Source organism: Plectropomus leopardus, chromosome 1, assembly GCF_026936395.1.
Source record: "Plectropomus leopardus strain MGB_pleo_1.0 chromosome 1, ASM2693639v1, whole genome shotgun sequence".
NCBI classification, from domain to species: Eukaryota; Metazoa; Chordata; class Actinopteri; order Perciformes; family Serranidae; genus Plectropomus; species Plectropomus leopardus.
The window spans coordinates 24,429,650-24,450,394 of NC_142176.1; the positions used below are offsets into that span (position 1 = coordinate 24,429,650).

A 20,745-nucleotide genomic window follows, 5' to 3' on the forward strand; every position below is an offset into this window, starting at 1 on the left:
TTTCTACTTAGCTGCTTTGCCTATTGACTTTTTATTTATGGCGAATTCAAAAGAAAATGATTGAAAATTATATATTTGTCTAATACTGGCATATTTACGTTGAATGCTGGTTGACATGTTTGGACTATGTAAAAATAAAAATAGCCAAAATTCACCAATATAAATTTTATCCAGTGGAGGGCAGTAACGGGCCCAGAAGCTTCACAGGAAGACGAAGAAGAAGAAACCAATGCAATTGACCCTCATTGCATTGGTTTGCTTTGCCTGTCATCAACACAGAAACGACTTTAATCGAGAATATTGACGTGTATGTGTCCCATGAACAGTGGACAATGTCTACCCGGGCTCTGCGGAGGCTCCGAGGGAAACAGCGGGGTCAGGAGGCCCTGGACCTCGGGGATCTAACTTTGGGTGACAGCCCGGAGGAGCAGCTGGACACGGCTAATGTTTCTCCACCGTCTGATAGCAAAGCTAGCAGCCGAAAGGCAAAGAAAAACAAGGCGCAGAAAAACGTCAGCAACATTTATGAATTGGTAAGGTGATAGTGTAACTCCCTAACCAGCTACATGCTGCTTTAAACACAACGTTGTCACGTGTTTCTGGTGTGTTTACAGCGAGCTCTCTGTTGGTAAACTTTGCTAAATCAAGCTAGCTTTGTGGCGTGAACGTTAGCTCTTTTCCCATCTTGTCTAGCCAACTGTTAAACTCTGATACATGACTGCAAAGTTGTCTAGCAAACTGTCATTGTAGAAGATCACTGGGAAGAAGTGCACAGACACAAACATAAGAAAACACTGACAAAAAAATGTCCAATACTGTGTACAAGCGCACGTTTACGAGCTTCAAACTGTACTCAAAATGACACAAAATAAAGACACAACTATAGTTAAATAAAATCTTCACCGCAAGCGACTTGCCTCTCTCTCGTTTTTGAGGTAAAGAGACAAGTATCTATTAATTTGTAATCAAATTTTGGACAGATGTGAATGTTCAAACTAAAAAAGTCAAGTTGATGCATACGTACAGGCCTTACCTGAGATAACGATTATATTAAAAAAAAAGTACATAGAAACTTGATGAAATATGTATATAGTTTATTTATTATTTATTTATCCTTTATTTAACCTAGAAGGTCACATAGCAATAAAATTTCTCTTATGCTAAAGAGTACAAGATGGGCACCAAGATTAAAAGTTTCAAAGTACAAATGGGGACAGATGCGAAACATATTGGACTCAGGGGCTAAATATAATTATGATGGCATCAGTCATCTGTAGAGACTGATTTATGGCTTTAAACATGTCAAGATTAGTGAGGGCAAGGTTTCCAAAATGTTTAGCTCTAAACACATATTTAGACATTTGATTTTATAAAGCAAAGGATCACTGTAACTCAGACATTACATTATTATATTAAGCTCACACCTACTTTGCAGCAACTGTCATCCCTTGTCAGAATCATAAAGCATGACTTACTAAATTAATGCATGACTTTTAAAACTTTGTGTTCATTGTTTTTCAGTTGTTTCGTTTAACACTAATGGATATGGTAGTAATGGTACATTTGTCATTGTATTTTCCAGCACCTTTTGCACTCTACCTGGAGCTAGTAGACAAACATTTGTGCTTACCTTATTCAGATTTGTTGTACTTGTTTTAAGATGTGTATGTACATTCAGAGCAACAAAAAACAGAGTTAGATTCCTTTTTATGTGCTCAAAAACTTTGTCAATAAGGCTGATCCTGAATGTACGACAAAATGCCACTAGCCTTTAAGTTTGTTTTTTGTCACAGCAAAATGTGTGAGCTGTTCACACCAGCCAGTTAAAAGACCTTTAAACTGAATTTTAAATTACTATTTATTCACGCCACAAACCACAAATCCAATCCATGACTGGTGGTTTTGTTGTCTCAACATTGGTCAAATCTTTTTGCAATGTTCCATCTAACTATGCATTTTTATAGCACTTATAGCGCTGCTTTACCTAACATGCCTCTTGCCAATATTACATCTTATTAGATAGGTGATGCAGACAATGAGGCAGAGCACATCTCACCCGATGAAGAGGCGGAGAAACCAGATGGAAATAAAACAAGTAGCACAGAAAAGGATAAGAACAGAGATGATGAGAAACTACAAGAGGAAGTGTCTACAAAGGTAAAGATGAAGCAACATGGTAACCATGACTGTCTGTGATCCTCTGATTTGACTTAGATAGTCTTCTGATTTAAATGTACATCTTTTGTAGATTAAACTGTCATCTCTCTTTTTTAACAGTCTTTGTCTGGAGATAAAGTTAAAAAGAAGAAGAAAAAGAAAAAGACAAAAGTGACATCAGAAAATGTACAGGTAAATGTGTTTTAGAAGAATTACAATAAATTATAACATATTTAATGACCAGTTTATTTATGTTTTCGTCAGCTTTCATTACCTGGAATTTAAAGTATTTTGCTGATTATAACACTGTCTTTCAATAATTCTTCAGAACCAGAAAATACAGTCACACCATACAAAACTAGCTTATTTTGGCAAGGGAACAACAAGTAAACATTGTCTTTTTTAAAATGAATTTTAGGAGGCTGCACCAGAAGATAACATTGATTTATTGCTGGAGAACCTGGAGAACTCCAATGGTGTGAGTTTGCAAAATGAAGATTGTGGAGGCTGCGACAGAAGATCTGTGCTACACGTGGAGCACAGGTGATGAGACCAACATCTCTCATGTAGACAAAGTAGATAGACTCAGATCAGATATCTTTTTTTCTACACCTCCCAGGCTCGCCTTGGCTTGTGACACAAATATTAATCTGTACATTTACACGCACACAACACTCTGGTTTCCAGTGTACTGTATTACTCCCAGTAGTTGTTGTGTTCGATACACTAAAGCTGACACATACATGGATGTTTATTAGAGTAGTAATACAAAAATAACACTTTTGCAGTGCACAGCTAAGTTGACTTGAGTAGTCTCACTTATTATTGAGGAATATATATTTCTGTGATTCCTAATTGTCACCATGTGATGGTGCTTGGCTCACTCAAAAAAATGACATGATTTGCAGACTGTCTAGCTCAGAGGATGCACTGCACTGACTCAACACAGAATTGCAAAAGGTTTAAAACATGTTACTTAGTTCATTTATCCTCTCAGAAACTCTCTGTGTCCGTGGCAACTGTCAGAAAAATACAGCCACAACAAAAAGGCATTACAACAGCAGACAGACATCACGACAAAGTGCTCCGCAACAACATCACCAACAATCAAAAATAAAGTACAACAAACAGCCAAGTGACACACAGCTCATATCAATCATATTGTGAATATTGTTTAGATGTGTTGAACATCTGGCCACACAACCAGTGACATCAGAGCTCACCATTTTAATTAGATGTTTACATGTGATTTCATGAGCTGCTGCCCAAAATTAAATGTGCAACCTCTGCACGGCCATTATGTCATTGATGGAGTGTCTGTCATATATTACATGAGACGTTTTTGTTTAAGAGTTGGCTTTGCTGCTAACTTCAAAACATTTCTGTACAGTGACACACTATTACCAACTATGAGACTTGGATTAGGTGTCCCAGTGATTACTTATTTAATCTCGTCTTCCATATGTAAACTATTTCTCCGGTATGGTTACCAGTCAACTTGTAAATGTTAGAGCTTGAAAATCACAGAAAAATTATATCAGAATTATGTTGTTCTTTGTTTGTTTGTTGTTTTTGATTGTGGGTTTTTGCATTTATGTGGTAGAGTAGTCTAAAGCAAACATGTTGAAAATATCAAATCAGATATCCCCTGTGTTTTCCTTGGAATGTGTTTCATCGGCTGGCACACATTGCCTTTCAGCCTGTCAAGATCTTAACGTCATTTCTTGTGTCAATTCATTAGGAACCTCAACCCAGAGACAGAGCTGAAGAGATATTTTGGGGCTCGAGCTGTTCAGGGAGATCAAAGGTAAAAAGAAAAGTGAAAAAGTTTGTTGGATTGTTTCGATTTTAATATCTGCACTTACACTGTATATTTTTGTGCTTTTTTTTAAAAATTTATTTATTTTCTGAAAGACCTCGACAGAGAAACAGACAGTTTCACCGTAGCACCTGGATGACCAGTCCTAAGGAAAGCTGGCCTCGCTTCAGCCGCCCAGGTAGACTTTTCTTTACTGTCATCTAAATTACACCTCCGTGACCTCCTTTATAGGAGGATGCACAGAATATGTTAAAGCAGACTTAATTTCTGTTACTCATAATCATTTTTTAAAATAGAAAGAGACTATAACTTGTTCCAGTGGACTGCATGCGCCTTTCCGGTCTGATTGCTGATGTAACCAGCAATCAGACCGCAGCAGTGACGTCAGATTTCGTTTCTTGAATCAGTTTTAACTTCGCACCACAGGCCGCTACATTAATTTAAATTTTTTTTACCTCCGCCTGCAGCACCACAGCTGCAGCCTAGCAAATTTCCGACGTTCAAATGAATGGGAGGCGTAAAGTGTAAAGTACAGGGTGAATGTTTCCTTGTTACACTGAAAGTCATTATTGATGCATTATGAAATCTGTAAGTCATTCCTTTTTCCCACAAATGTATACTTTGATAGCAATTAAAGTGAAAAACCAAGACTTATCAGTACACTAGTACTTTGTTCAGTATAGTTGCTGACTCTCTCAACCTTCAACTTCAACTTTCAACTTTATTTGTCCCTGAAAAGCAATGCATTTTGCAATACAGAGTGCAACATGAAGACCAAACATGAAATAACATTAGCCAGATTATCACAGACTCAGTGAGCAGCAATAAGAATAATACATGATGACTATCTTGTGATCCCCATGAATATAAAAGTATGACCAACATGGCCTTATAATCAAGATCAAAATACATTACCAGAATTGCCCAGCAGCAACAGCATGATCAGAGATTCAGACTGTGACATCCAACAGCTCCATAATGCTATAACATTGTTCTATCACCACAAAAATCTAGGATGTCTTGCAGCTTGGTTTAAAGCTCTGTGAGAATTCTCATTTGACCATCAGATGCCATTATTAGAATTATTTTAGCACAATCAAAAAGTTTTTTATAAATAATAACTGAGCAATAATCTTCTTTTTAAGAGTATTGTTAAACTGCAGGTAACACAATGGTTGTGAAGCAGCATAGACAGACTCACTATATGTAAGTCATCAGCTACAGTTAGCTTTAATTAGTCATTTTTATTCTTTTGCTTTTATAGCGACAGCTGGAACGATGAGACATTTATACGCATTGATATCATTTGCAAGGGCTCATCTGTCACATACTGTTGCTTATCAGATTCAATGTCTCTACAGGAATCTCAATGACCTTACTGCAGTCAAAGGACGGCATTCAGTACTTCACCTTTGAGCACAGTCGGGACTACCAACAAGTACAGTTCAAGTTCTTGGATGCCGTCGAGTCCATGGATCCCAACAACATCGTGGTAAAGAAGTTTGTCTCTTCTGTGCACTTTGGTGGCAGTCAGTTTAATGATGATGCATTGGTGTTTTTAGTGAGGCAGTGAGACTGTTGTTCATAAAATAATCAGTAATATGAGGGGGCAAGAACAGTCACATAACACTGACTGACAATGTATTTTTATTCCAGCCTTTTCAACACTTGAGTCAACATGAAACGATTCTGTTGAATCACCATCATTGTCATCAGTGGACAACTGTAACTTGAATAACATACTTCTAAGTCACATAAGACTGAAAACCTAAAACCTAAGGAGAGACTTCAGCATCGTCTAGTACCAGTGATTAAAAACACAAAACAGACATCATTTCACTGAGCTTAAATGTATGCTGCCTGTATCTCTAATGAGTTTAAGTTTAGATGTTGAGCTTTATGGTTATTCTGCAGGGCAATGGCAGTGTGCATGTTTGTGCACGTAAACATACTGACAAAACTATAGAGATAGCTATATGCACTTTATTCAATTTTAACCCATGCCTCGTAATCCTGTAGAAAACCTTTTCTGTGTTCTGACTTAATGTCCATCTCTTTCAGTTTCACCATTGTCTATTTTCTTTCTTCTCTCCAGGCTTTGCTACAGCTCAACCCCTACCACATTGATTCTCTGCTGCAGCTCTCTGATGTCTGCCGTATACAGGAGGATCAGGAGATGGCCAGGGACCTCATCGGTGAGGATCATTGTCTCTTTATGTAAATCACATTCATTCCATACCAAAGACCTTTAAGCAGAAACTGTTAAAAAAAATCAATTGATTGATGTGGTTTAAAGGCAAATTGACGCTCTGATTTCTTAAGCTATTATAAAACATTTCACCTAAAGAGTTGTTTTTTTGCTCAAGAATAGCTCCTTTTGTCCAAAATATGCCTTTATAGAGTGAATATTTTGGCATAGGCAATAAGTGACACAGTCCCTCTGTTCAGGCATTATTTGGCTTTTCAAGAATGTTTTTTTCAGCACTGTACTATGTATAATACTGTGTATTTGTGAATATTAATTAATCACCTTATATTTGGTGCTGTAGACCCTGCACTGTAGTGCATTAGTTTCATCAGTGTATTGCTAGCTAGGGTTGAGCACCAAAGCCAAGAATTAAATGGGCCCCAGGCCTAAAATGTAAAGACAATTGTACTTCTATGTTATTGGTTCTCGTGTTGGTATTGGAGAAAGTACAATTTTCTTTTTATTTAGGCTACATAAAGGTAATCTTTGCTCCTATTTATCTCACCAACTCTCTTTGTAATATACAACTAGAGTGAAATATTTGTCTGATGCGTTTTTACTATTCCATATCCAGAAAAGAGATCTTTGTGTCAGAGCCTGCTGTACATGCGAGCAGGAGGGCAGAGCCAGTTCTGCCTCTCTCTCTCTCTCTGTCACACACTCACACACACACAGATAAATCCTGCTTTTAGTCAGGTGACAGTTTACTAGAGTTGTTTTGACAATGCTTGTTGCCACAAGTGCTACGAGTCTTTTGTATGTAAGCCCAGAAACATGCATCACACGAAGGCAGAGAAATGCTTGTAGTCTATCTCTTGTTTTTTCATATCTACAAGGAGCGTTAAGGTGTCTTCTACTGCAGAGATCACTATAAGCCAGGAGACATCCCGATACCTGCTGAAGATAGCAAATGTGTTGATTTTTCTCCAGAGGAACTGCTAACAACTGTTACATCCTTTGCAGCCCACCTGCACGAACCACGTGTGTTGCCCTAGTGTTGTATTTTTTGTTGTTTCAGTAAATAGCTGTTTATTTCATTCGTTTTACATTTCCATCATCACATTATAGAGTCTATAACAGTGATTTGTTCAAAACAATCCTGTTGAAGAATGAAAATATACTCCATACATACAGAGAAAATAAAGCAATTGTAATTCTTTTTCTCATTTGTTTCATTTTTTCCTATTACAAATAGTAAAAGAGTACATTTAAAGTATCTTTTTGATAAGCAGTACCAGCAAGAGTAGTCATACCATTAAAATCTTAACAGTACCCATCTCTTTAGAGCACAGTATTCACTTATTAGAATGAGTGAATATGTTCATTTAAGATGCATTCTCAGGTTGATGCAAGTGCTTTAGTCAAATCCCTGATAATTCCTAATTTTTTGAGATTGTCAAATTAAATAATTGTGATAAATTTAGTGCCCAGCATCAGTGTGCTTTTTTAAGATGTAAACCCACAAAACAATGATCATTACAAAGTGAAAGCTCTAGGCAAAGCACAATACTTCACGGGCCCTCTCCTTAATTTCAAAGCTAAAATTTTCCATGTAATATAAAAGACTAGAGGTATAACTTCTCGTCTTTGGGGGCAAAACTCTGCTGGTGAGGTGATTATCTGTGAGAAGAGCATAACTGACACAGCTCGGCACCTGCATCGTTGTATGTGTTCAATTCTGCTTTCTGTACATTGTGTCATACCCAGCTTGCTGATGCCTCTGAGAAATGTTATTTTTTTGTTGTGGATATAATTGATTTTTAATTAATTTTTTTAATTTTGTTTTTTTTTTCAGAGAGGGCCTTGTACAGCTTTGAGTGCGCCTTTCACCCTTTATTCAGTCTGACTTCAGGTAGCAGCAGACTTGATTATTTGCGACCAGAGAACAGGTTTGTTGTTTCTTTTTCCACTTTTTTTTTTGTTTTGATATTGTGAGTCATCTGTTGTACTCTAGATTATCATTTGTAACTAAAATTGAATTTGAAGGACTCAGCAATTCAATGATTCAATCATCTCTGTTTGCAGGGCATTTTATTTGGCTCTTTACAAGCACATGATGTTCCTGGAGAAGAGAGGATGCCCACGGACGGCTTTAGAGTACTGCAAACTGATCCTAAGGTACAAAGGAAATAAATGTAGCACTATGAAAGACGAGGCTTAAGAGATAACGGAAGGCAGTAAATGTCACAATAAACACTTCTCCAGCTATAGGGTGATCAGTAACCAAGCTTTTACCTTGTTTACAGTCATAACTTCCCCGGTTTCTGTATAACTGCCTCATCTACTCTGTTCCCATTATCTCTGACTACCACTCTATTCCAACATTAAGAGGGAGATTGGAAGTTTAGAAGCTCTTTTCTCTCGCGTTTGACTGCTTTTCCAATGCCACTAGACTAGAGATCTGTACACACCTCTACAGCTGACAAGTGTGTGTGTGTGTGTGTGTGTGTGTGTGTGTGTGTGTGTGTGTGTGTGTGTGTGTATGTGTGCGTGCGTGTATGTATGTGTATGTGTGCGTGCGTGCGTTTGTTGTTTTATACTGGTTTGACACGGACAGGCTTTAAAACAGGTTGGTAGACTGTAGAAAGCAGCATGGAGGCCAATGAAAATGTTACAGTGGTCACTTTTTTATATCTTCTCTTCAATTATATCTTCTATCTAAATTGAGTGCAGAAAGAAGTTTTCATAGTGCTTGTGTAAACAAGGAATGCACATAAATATTGCCACGGCATTCATGAATCCAGTCTGGATTTTTAGTACCAGGGTGATTTATGTGCACATCTTTCAATCTGCCGATGGAAGCTGACCAGAGCTGGAGCCAATAAATGTCCACGGCTACTGCAGATTAGTTTGTCCTGGAATAAATGTTGATTGTAACCTTTCCCATTAAACAAAAAAGCCAAATGTGAGAGCAGGTGTTAGTACGTTTTTTGTGCAGTAGGAAAATGGCTAAAAAGTAATATAGGTGGTTTTCTGTTTCATTCTGTGACAAGTGTGGCTACTGATCAATGGGTCAGAGTTATGGTGGAAAACACCTGAATGTGTTACCTTCCAAATCGTAAAATGTGCAATGTATGCTAATGTATGATGTTTGACCAAGATGATATACTTTACAAAGTTACAAACGTCTATATGATATAAAACCCCAAAACAATGCAATTGCATTACAGAATATAGACCCTCCGCTATCATGCTGGTACAAATGGCACTTACTGTCCATTAGGCTTCATACATGCCGTCGTTATTGTGTATGAAGAGGGCTTTTCCAGGCGCTGCGGCCATTAGCCCACCATACAACGGTCAGTGCTTATCTATGACTTTATCAAACTCTGGCTTCCTTACTTAATGACAGCTATGTTCTGGTGTTTTTGTAAAGCAGCAGTGCGGAAATAAAAGCTGACAGCTGTCCCTCTCTAACCAGCAGTAAATAAATCACCGTCAGCCTTAAACGACTACATGATTAGTAACAGAACCAGTTTGAAGGATGGTTTGACATACACGATGTGATTAACACGGCCATTACTGTGTTTTAGAGAAAAGAAGCAATACTTTTATATTTACACCCCAGTTATTCAAACAAAAACTATTTTATCTGACATAATGCCAGCTCAGATAGTATTAAAGTAATGTGGTGGATTTTGAAGGAAAGAAACAGAAAACCAGTTGTTGTTTTTTTTTTACTGTAATTGTCAGTAGCAATATGTGTGTAGCAGAGCCACTCCTTGGTTACTGAAGTTGGTCTGCAGCTCAAGATTGAAAATTGCACCCTAAAAGCAAATAGCTGTGGGTTTGTTGATGCTATCTGGTGTCTGGCATCTAATGTATTTCACACTGATTTGCAACCATTCAAAATTAAGCTCAATGACAGCCATAACCAGCGGCGCCTTTCAGGATAGAACAGTGTGTTCCACATGCTGTTTTTAATGTTCCACCCTGGAGTAATTGTGCTGGATTCAGATGTTAGGTCAAGTGGCTGCCATAATCATTTGTTTCTCACTCTTTCCAGTTTGGATCCAGACTCTGACCCACTTTGCATGCTCCTGCTCATCGATTACCTGACTCTGCGCTCTAGAGAATACCAGTCTCTCCTCCAGTTACATCAAGACTGGGAGGTAAAGTGTGCTGTAACATGCAGATGTGTGCATGTACGTGTATATATGTGTGTGTGTGTATGCATTAATGTTTCAGTCAGATACAGATGGGTTTTTTTTTTGGTATTTCAGGAGCACCGAAATCTGTCCCAGCTGCCAAACTTTGCGTTCTCGACTGCACTTACCCATTTCCATCTCAGTCAGCAGGAAGATGTGGATTCTGAAGAAAGCAACAAAGAAAGACACAAAGCTGACCAGATGCTGCAGAACGCTCTCATGATGTTCCCGGGAGGTTAAATTAATCACTAAGATTTACACATGATTAATACTTCTTCACATTGTTTACAGCATGACTAAAAGTATCTCGATAAAGTTGTGGGTATTACTTGCCATTAAAATCAAGGAAGTTGTAAATGTGTCCTTTCACTGTCTTACGTTGCTGTAAATGTGTTTTCCGCAGTCTTGATTCCTCTACTGGATCTGTGTACCGTGCAGCCAGATGCCGTAGTCGCCTCACATGCCTTCTTTGGCCCAAAAAGCCAGATAGGGTAATGTATTCTCCCTTTGTTTCACATTTTTTTCCATGACATGTAACCTCATGATATGAATGTTGCATGGTACAGTTAATCTTTTGATATCAGGGGTGGTGGGGAAAATTGATTCGTAGATGATAATTATTTTTTAAGAGATTGTGTCACAGTGCTGTAAAATCAATCTGAAATCTAAATCCAATTCTCTGTGTTATGATTGCCTTTAACAGTTTTTCTGACCGAGCTGTGCTTGTCTCACAGCTCAGCCAATTGGTGGTGAAACAGATGTAAACGTGTGCGTTGCGTTTATGTTGTAAGCAAGGCTACTGAGTTTCGCTGAGGATGGCAAAGTGTGAGCACGATGGATACAATTTGACTTGCTCCACCACTGTCTTAAAAACATTTTGGCATCTATGGAGTTGAAGGGAAAGAGGACCTGGACAAAAGCTACACTGTATGCAACTTGTGTCAAACTGAACTAAAATATTTTTGGGTGCACAACAAACATGAGAAGCCATTTTTCACATTTCCATCTAGAGTTGAAGGAAAGGAAGCCAGTTGTAGTGTGATCTGAAGGAAAAAAAGATAATGGAAGTAAATTCATCTATTTATTTTAACTATGCTATGTTTTAAAAGTACCAAATGGTCACACGGTGCAACGTGATCTCATCCTTACCCAGCATATTTTGTAGCTTGAGCAGAAGCCCGGGGCATTACTAAGATGACACTAGGGGCAGTCTTTTGCATTGTGTTTTGTTGGAGAAGGGGTCAGCGGTAAGAGGAGATCAGCTGTCAGGTTTAGGCAATAAAACGACTTGGTTCGGGTTAGCAAGAGAGCACAGACGTCACTTCAAACACCTGACTTTGATTGAGACAAATGTGGTTAAAAGACAGCTGTGTGTGTCACAAGAAAAACAACCAATGTTATTGATTGTTGCTCTTCGACACCGTTGTCCTGGGTCAAAATCTATTGTTTGTTGCACCTAACCAACCTCCCATCCTGCCCAACCTGAGCTGACTTTCACACTCTTTAAACTGTGTCCATTGCACTGAGCATCAAATAATGATGATGTATGGGGTTTACACTGGATTTGTTGGAAAGCTTGATGTGTCTCACATGTTAAAAGGTGCCCCCAGCGTCACTGTAGTGATGGTGGGGACAAACAGTGTATTTAGACAGTCTGGGTTGAGGCCAGGCTGCACAGGGAGAAAAAAAACATATATAACACTTGCATATAATCACACAGTAGCCCTCTGGACTTCATTAAAATTGTGTGTCCCTAGAGATCCCCAACATTATTTAATACTTAACAGCCTATAACTATAACAAATTCACTTTATTATAGCTACAAATGGCTATTATTTTATTCTCATGCTATAGCTATTATGCTTTAAAAGCTCATCCTACCCTCTCTGTCTCCAGGCAGCCCCCAGCCCTGGCTGAACTGATGGCTCTGTATGTGGGTAGGACTCACAGCCTATGGAGGGAGGCAGCAGTGATGCTGTGGTTGGAAGAGTCTGTGAAAGAGGTGCTGCGTCGGGTTGATGCCAAAGACCCTCTGGTGGAGGACTGCCAGAATAAGTAAGATCTCAATGAGCTGCTTTGTTGCCACATTTTTGTGCAGATATGCTCCATACATTAGCATTAACTTCACCACTCTGTTTCAGGAGAAAGCAGAGGTACCAGAGTGCACCGAGAAACATCCATCGTCACGTCCTCCTCTCTGAGATCAAAGAAGCCACCTCAAGTCTGCCTTTTGTAAGAAACAATCATCAACCACACTTTCACACAATTCACCTTAACCACAATGTTCTCAGTCCACTCAATAGACGCTAGAGGTGTTATGGGTCTCAGAAGGATTAATATCACATATATATTTTCTTATGCAGGTTTTCCAGGTATTCTCACAAGGCAGTGTTAGGGAGTTAAATAAATTAATGATTGCACAAAAACATGTGTCTTCTCTGAAATCCCAAACAGAGATTGTCTGATATTGACAGTGTACACGAGTGCGTGCTCCAATGCCTCCTGATTTTAATCAGATTTCGTGCTAAAACTGGGAAATATGGATTGAATTTGAAAGGACATTATACATAGTGCACATTCACAAATATAGTCTCTCATAAGTGCTTTTTTTTCTTGATTTTGTATATTAGTTGTCAGTATTTTATAGATATATATTTCTTAACTGTAACCATCCACAGATCAGCCTCGAAAACTCCAGTTAGAGATCCGAGACACCACTCTGTGGCCACTCTTGCCTTTTTATTTCTAAGGAGAAAGGTTTGACATTTCTTGTAGTGTGACTAACTTGTGGGATTCGTCTGACCTGAGACTAGTCAAAGTCATCCATCCCTCTGTCAATAGTGCATCTGCTGACTAACAGTTTGGAGAAGGTAAGTCTCAGCTAAAGATAATTTAGAAGATTTGAAATATCCAACAAATATTGAATTATTTTTACAAAGATTGTTTTATCTCTAAAATATAATTGTTATACAAGGAAAACACTAAAAAGGGAACCAAGAGGAAGTTTCATGTACATAAAGATGGCTGAAACTGACTCACAGGTCTTCAGACAATCATATAATCTTTGTTATACACAAGATTCTCCCAAAGTCTCCCATGAGGGTATTTAATATGATTGTTGGCACAACAAAGATGGTGAAACTTGGTTCCAGGGTCTGTGCTGGAGGAACTACGGAGAACAGCTGGTATGCCATTTCCATATATTTTGGGGGTGCCCAGTCATTCAGTCATACTGGCAGGGGGTGACACGGGTGATACAGAAGATTTTTGGTGTTGGAATTGACTTCTCCTTTCCTGCAATCTATCTGGGAAATATTGCAGCTTATCCATTAGTGCAAGACAGGTATCTGTTAAAGATACTACTAGCGGCCAGCAAGAAAGCTGTAACAGGAAAGTGGCTGCAGGCAGTTCCTCCAGCAGTGACTGACTGGATAGATACTGTGAATACTATACAGAATATGGAGAGAATGACTTTCTCGCTAAATCTCCGGGTGGATAAATTTTTGCAATACTGGAAAAAATGGATTGTGTTTTTCAATCAATCAATCAATCAAATCTTTATTTGTATGGCACTTTTCATACAAAGAGTAACACAAAGTGCCTCACAGAGATTAAAAACAATAACAGAAATGAAAAACATCAATGAAAATCAAGAAAAATACAGACAGCCTGACCCTCCCACCCCACCTAGACGCAACAACACACACACAATCATGTAGATATTCCCACACATATTCATAAAGGCACCGAACATCCACCCTACCACCCACACACACGCACACATACACCAACACACACCAATTGTTACTAAAGAGACATGGCTAGGCACTGAGACCTGAGGCGAGGAGAAGCTACCTTTGGGGGCCAACCTCACTGAGAGAGGTCACGGTCCAGCACCATGGGCGCCGCCAGAGACCATCAACCGGGCGGACAGGAGTGCCCGCACTAAGATGCCGAGCCTCTAGCCACCCGAAACAGTCCACGTACAGCACTCCCCAATGGTGGACCAGAGACCACTCCCAGTCCCGGGTAGGCCCCATGAGGAAACACTGGAGCTAAAAACTAATACAATAAAATAAGGTAAAGAACATAAAACCTAAGAACGTAAGGGACTGAGACAGATAAATAAGACAAAGAAAACAAGTGATCAGTAAAATAGATAAAAGGTTATAAGCGCTAATAATTAGATAGATAAATAAATGGGAGACTAAAACAGTGGGATAAGATAAAATAAAAAGGAGAATAAATAAATAAATAGTTAGTTAGTTAGTTAAAAGCCTGATTGAAAAGATGGGTCTTGAGCCTCTTTTTAAAAAACCTCAACACTGTCTGTGATCCTGAGGTTCTCTCGGAGGCTGTTCCTGAGCCAGACGTACCATAGTAACTGAAAGCCGCCTCCCCATTTCTTTTAGAGCTAACTTGTGGTATGGTTAAAAGGCCAGTGCCGGAGGACCTCAGGGTCCGCGAGGGTTGATAAGGTAAAAGCAGCTCAGTTAGGTAAGAAGGCCCAAGACCTTTGAGACACCTAAACACAAGTAAAAGAACCTTAAAATCAATCCTGAAACGCACCGGGCGCCCATGAAGCGATTTTAAACCGGTGTAATATGCTCCCGCCCTCTGGTCCTCGCACTCGTGCGGCCGAGTTCTGCAATAGTTGTAAATTGGAAATGCTCTTTTGGGAAGACCAGAGAGCAGGGCATTACAATAATCTAGAGGCGACAAGAGATAAAAGCATGCATCAGTACCTCCGTGCTGGCCTGAGAGAGAAACGGGCGGACTCTGGCTAATGTTCTTTAGATGATAAAAACCAATTTTTGTTGTGTTTTTGATGTGTGGGATAAAAGTAAGCTCAGAGTCAAAAATCACACCCAGATTTGTTACAGATTGTGATGTTATAAAAGCCTGTAACATTGGTAAAGTCTCTCTTTCTGGCCTTCAGGACCGATGACTAAAACCTCTGTTTTGTCCTGGTTGAGCTGTAGGAAATTTGCTGCCATCCATGAATTTATGTCTGAAATGCAGTTAAAAAGGGCATCAATAGGCCCTGTGTCATCAGGAGACACAGCGATGTACAGTTGAGTATAATCAGCATAACTATGAAAGCTGATGCCGTGACTCCTGATGACGTCCCCAAGGGGAAGCATGTACAGATTAAAAGAGTTGGGCCTAAAATTGACCCTTGGGAACCCCCACTTTATCTCATGGATTCCTGAGGAACATGTATCCATACTTACAAAGAAGTGTCGATCTGTGAGGTAGGAGTGAAACCAGTTCAGAACAGTACCAGAGAGGTGCACCAGGTTCCTCAGTCTATTTAATAAAATGTGATGGTCTACTGTATCGAAGGCGGCGGTTAGATCCAGTAGTACCAAGACAGTGATTTTATGGTTATCTAAGTTGAGCCTGATGTCATTTAAAATCTTTACAAGGGCAGTCTGGTACTGTGATTCATCCTAAAACCAGACTGACACCTCTCTAAAATGTTATTTGTGGTTAAAAAGTCATTTACTTGGTTAAACACAAGTTTTTCCAAGATTTTACTTAAGAATGGTAAGTTCATACAGGTCGATAATTATTAAAATGTTGGGATCTAAATTGCTCTTCTTCAGAAGGGGTTTCACCACCGCCCGCTTTAAAGGAGGTGGGGAAGACACGCGTCTGAAGAGTGTAATTCACCATGTATATCAATTGTTCCTCAAAGAATGCATGAAACGTTTTAAAAAATGGAGTGGGAATTGGGTCTAGGAGGCAGGTTGTGGGCTTTACTTGGGAGAAAACTAGACCAAGTGTCCTCAGATCTACCAGGGCAAAACTCTCCAGTGTTTCCTCCGGTAAAATCAATGATCCGGGTGAGTAGACACTTAAAATCTGATGCGGTAAAAGACTCGATCTGATGTCATTGATTTTACTTCTGAAGTGGTCTGCAAAATCCTCACAAAGGGCGTCACTTGGTATCTTGGAGGGTCTATTAAAATTTGCGTTTGTTAAAAGGTCGATTGTGGAGAAGAGGAATTTTGGGTTGGTTTTATGGTCGTTGATTAATTTTTGAAAGTGAGAAATTCTTGCCTGTTTGACAGTGTTATTGTAGGTTTTGAGGTGTTCCACGAATATTTCGTAGTGAACTGTTAACTTTGACTTTCGCCATCTCCTCTCAGCACTCCTGCAGTTTCTCTTCAGCTTTTTGATGTTCATATTTCTCCAGGGCGGTGTAGGTTTTGTTTTAACAGTCTTCAATTGAAGTGGGGCCACTGTGTCCAGTGTTGTCTTTAATTTATTGTTAAAACTGTCAACAATGAAATCACATGGTGCTGGTAAAATATCTGCTGGAGTGCTCTGTAAAATCCGGATAAACTTTGCAGCCACTTCAGAAGTTAGGTAGCGTTTCCTCACTGATCTCACCGGGGCCTCCCGTTGATTAAAACTGGTGACTGTAAAAAACACACAAAAGTGGTCAGACACAGCCAGATCCACAACAGATGGCCCACCAATGGACAGGCCATAAGTTATGACCAGGTCCAGGGTGCGCCCCCTGCTGTGAGTTGGCTGTGTGACATGCTGTCTAAAATCTAGGCAGTGTAAAAGGTTTAAAAATTCTCTGGACCTCACAAGCTGATGTCTGAGCTGTTATTGTATGATATCTGACATGTATTTCCATTAGTGCTGTAACAGAATGAATGTGTAGGTGACCAACTGACTGCTTCAACATGTTCTGTTGTATATTTGGGCATTTCCATAAAAATAAAATATTAAAAAAAAAAGAAACTTGGTTCCTCACCTGGCTTTAAGTTGGTACAATCGTATTAATAGAATACTGATTAGCCCTTTTGTATTGATGCGTCACTGCAGTCAGACATCATAGAGGAAGTGCTTCTAAACTGGTGTATTTGTTTGATACCCTCAGGAGGTGACCAGTCAGCCTGTGATGGGCTTCGACCCCCTGCCTCCACTCGACTCGGTGATGTCATACACCCGACCAGAGAGGTAATTAAGGAACGTACATCTGTGCACATGAAATTCTATTGTTCAGTCAAAGAAGACACACATTGTGTTTAAAAACCAACTGGCTTTCTATTCTCAATTTGCTTTTACACTGTGATGAGATTTCTGTATGTTTGTGTCCCTGCGTATAGGCAGCACAGTGGTGCAACCAATGAGAGTACACTGTCGCTGTTTTTCCGGTCTTTGCTGCCAAACTTCAACCTTCAGGTGAGTTGCATGGATCAGGCAAGATAGCTCTGGTTGGAAATAGGTCTGGAAAATGAATAGATTAGGGGTTGCATGGTGCAGGGGAGAGTCTTATTCGCGCTGTCACAAACACACAATGCTGTTGTCTTCCATGAGTAACAAAAAGGGCAAAAACATCTTTAAACTGAATTCACCCTCTTGTAAGCCCACAGTGAAGGAGTAGTTCTTTGTGAACTGACTATTTTCAAGTGTGACAATTGCTGAAATCTTTAATGACCCTCTTAAATCATAGTTACCCTCAGGGGATGACAATTGCTAAATGTCAAAGAAGGCATATGACCTTGTTACAGTTAATTCACCATTTTCTAGTGTCACTAAGAGCAAAACAATAACAACATTCATGAAGTGCAAAGTTGTTTGTGGCCATGGCTTTGCTGTCTCTTTTTTAATAATGAAGTAAGACGAGTGTATATATATTTATTTAACATAATTCAAAGAGACGGGTTAGAGAGCCAAGTCAAATTTACTTGACCCTAATTATTTTGGGACATTTTCTTATAGGAACGAGATCTTTTGATGTTGAACTGTAAGCAGAAATGGGAACTTGTTAAAATAACTTTAGAAATATTCACACCAATTAACCATTTGCTAATGGCTAACCTTGGGGGCTCATGTTGGGCACTTTGTGTTTGAGACTGCATGTTTGAAAGAAAGTATACAGTATTATTTCATATGTTTTTGTCAAAGAGAATGTGACTTTGTCCATTTCAGTCCATTGGACTAAAAAGGCATCTTTTATTTTTGATTGTTGAAATTCACTCTGTTAACATGTCTTATTATTAGATTTTATATTATTTTAAATAGCAATATACTGATCAATTTAATTTGAATGGTATTACACAACTTAAACTGCCGCAATTCTTGAGTCACCATTAGCCCCTGTTTTTGTCCTCAGCAACAAATGAGTGTTTGCTCTTTCTGCTCATACACTCTATACAATATTTGCTTATCCCTTGTTCCATATGGCTTACCATATGGTGACAAACGCATTTTACTGTCGAGCAGGACACTGAGATGTGGAATTACAAAACCACAGCGGGCAGATTGGTTGTTGAAGGATGACCACTGTGGTTTATCAAGTGTGTGACTTCAAGACAGAAGACTTTATTTTACATTTAATCCTCTACCAACAGTGAATGTTCTGTCAGCCATGAAAATGATCTTTCCCTCCGCCTTAATCAAATAGGTTTAGTTTCAAAAACATAAACATACCTTTACTCCAGAGGTGGCAGATCGGGAAATCATTTAAAAATCGATTCTGAAAGTCCTCACTGTGTTTTGGTATAATTAGCAGGCTTGCTTTGTCTTTCCTCTGCTGGCTGTCTTTTTCTAAGTTTGTTTAGACACCAGTCTAAATACACTTTTAACCGCTCAAGACCACGAGCTACTCTGCTAAACTATCACTCGCTGCCAATCAGCAGCAGGAGGCCAGATTTTATGACCTGTGCTAGCTGTAGAAAATGAGAGTCTGAAGAGGAGGTTGAATTTAAAGTGAAATGATTAATCCCCCAATTTTTACAAAACCTTCAAATATAGCTTTATGTTTGATCCTTAAATATTTAATTGCAAATACCTCAGTAAAATGTTCAAAACTTGTTGAACTGTATTCAGGCTTAAATTGATCAATATATTAAAACAATTTGCTTCACATTTTTCCCTGACCTCTTTAAGTTTGTATTTAACATAATACCTTATTATCTCAATTAAATTTGCTGAAACTAATATATATGTGGCCCCAAAAGGCCAATTAATTAATTTGTCTGGCGAAAACATCCACCGCAAGCATATGTTTAAGCTACCATACCTCTAGGCTGTTAAATCCAAAGGTTAATTTTGAACACCGGTTGCTACTCTGTGTTTATTTGTGTATTCAAATGGTATCATTTAGTATCAAAATCTTATTTTTTTTATTTTTTAAAGTAGGACAAATCGTCAGTGTCTGATACCCTTATTCAGCAATATCAAGTGCCTCCAGTGAGGTGAGACTGTTTAACCTGGGTAACAATTAAACAGTTTTCTTAAAATACACTTAACAAATCATAAAATACAAGAAAATGATCAAACATGTCGGTTAATGTCTTGCATTGGATAGTGGTGAATTCCACAGAGATCAGAACGCGATGCCGTTCATCAGTTTCAAAAGGCTAAATGCTAACGTAAAAAGTGCTTTGATTTTAGATATTTGTATATTAACCGAACCCTCCTTTCTTAACTAGGGAGGACCGAGGCAGGAGGACGACATGGAAGTGGCCAGAGCTGGTCAGGAGCTGAACCAGGAGGTGAATCGTTTAATGGTGGCAATGAGGGACATGCTGGCAAATATCCGGTTTCAAGAGCCACCGAGGGAGGACAACCCCTACAGAGATGAGGAGGAGTGGGACTGAGAGAGGAGGAAGGAGACAGGTGGAAAAAAAACATGCCAATTAGAAAAAAAAATAACGGGGTTAATAAGAAATAATGAGAGATGGAGTGGCTCAACTAAATAGTTTTTTTTTGAATTATCACAATTTTAAGGTGATGAAATGAAATTAAGAGATGACTTGGTGTAACAAGTCTGTCCACTACTCTGCTTTACTGGCATTGATTTAAAAAATTAACTTGATTATGAACGTGTTTTTCCAGATTCAGAAAACAGATCGATTAATTGGACTTGACATGTCACTTAAGTTGATAGTATTATTTGTAATAAACATTTAGCAGTTCCAACATGTCCGATCATTGTTAGTGAGCAGCACTAAGACAGAAAGAGCACTACTCTTCTTTCTCTGCTTCCTGGCTCTCAAAGAGTTATTCATGTTTACAAACCGTGGACTGATTAATGAAATAAGAGCAAAGTTGAAGCTGTTTTTTATGTTCAATGGAAGTTCTGCTTCACAAATACAAATTGCGGCGCTCGAACATTTATTTTTTGCCACAGCATCAGAAGGAACGTTTTTATTCTCGATGACTTAGGTCAGAGTGATCTATAATGCAGAACTGAAGGCCTATAGAACACAAGTGTTGCTTTACTTGAACATGGACGTATTTTATGTTTGTTTAAACCAGACGAGCATTTTAGATCAGTTCAGCCTGTTTTTACAAATTAAATATTAAATCTTTTGTTCTGGGATTTTGTGTTGGTAATAGCA

At 38.9% G+C, this 20,745-nt stretch overlaps 1 protein-coding gene across 1 annotated transcript; it reads left to right on the top strand.

The window, feature by feature from the left end:
• The first annotated feature begins 199 nt into the window (after positions 1-199).
• Positions 200-20,726, top strand: tcf25 (TCF25 ribosome quality control complex subunit). The gene is made up of 18 exons (XM_088078504.1): positions 200-533; positions 2,020-2,157; positions 2,278-2,349; positions 2,576-2,700; positions 3,899-3,964; positions 4,072-4,154; positions 5,338-5,468; positions 6,072-6,171; positions 8,020-8,113; positions 8,250-8,342; positions 10,231-10,336; positions 10,448-10,607; positions 10,776-10,863; positions 12,269-12,427; positions 12,514-12,604; positions 17,274-17,353; positions 17,503-17,578; positions 19,834-20,726. Exons 1-18 carry the CDS (start codon positions 333-335, stop codon positions 19,999-20,001), a joined length of 2,031 nt encoding a protein of 676 aa, XP_087934630.1. The 5' UTR covers positions 200-332; the 3' UTR covers positions 20,002-20,726.
• Positions 20,727-20,745: the final 19 nt, after the last annotated feature.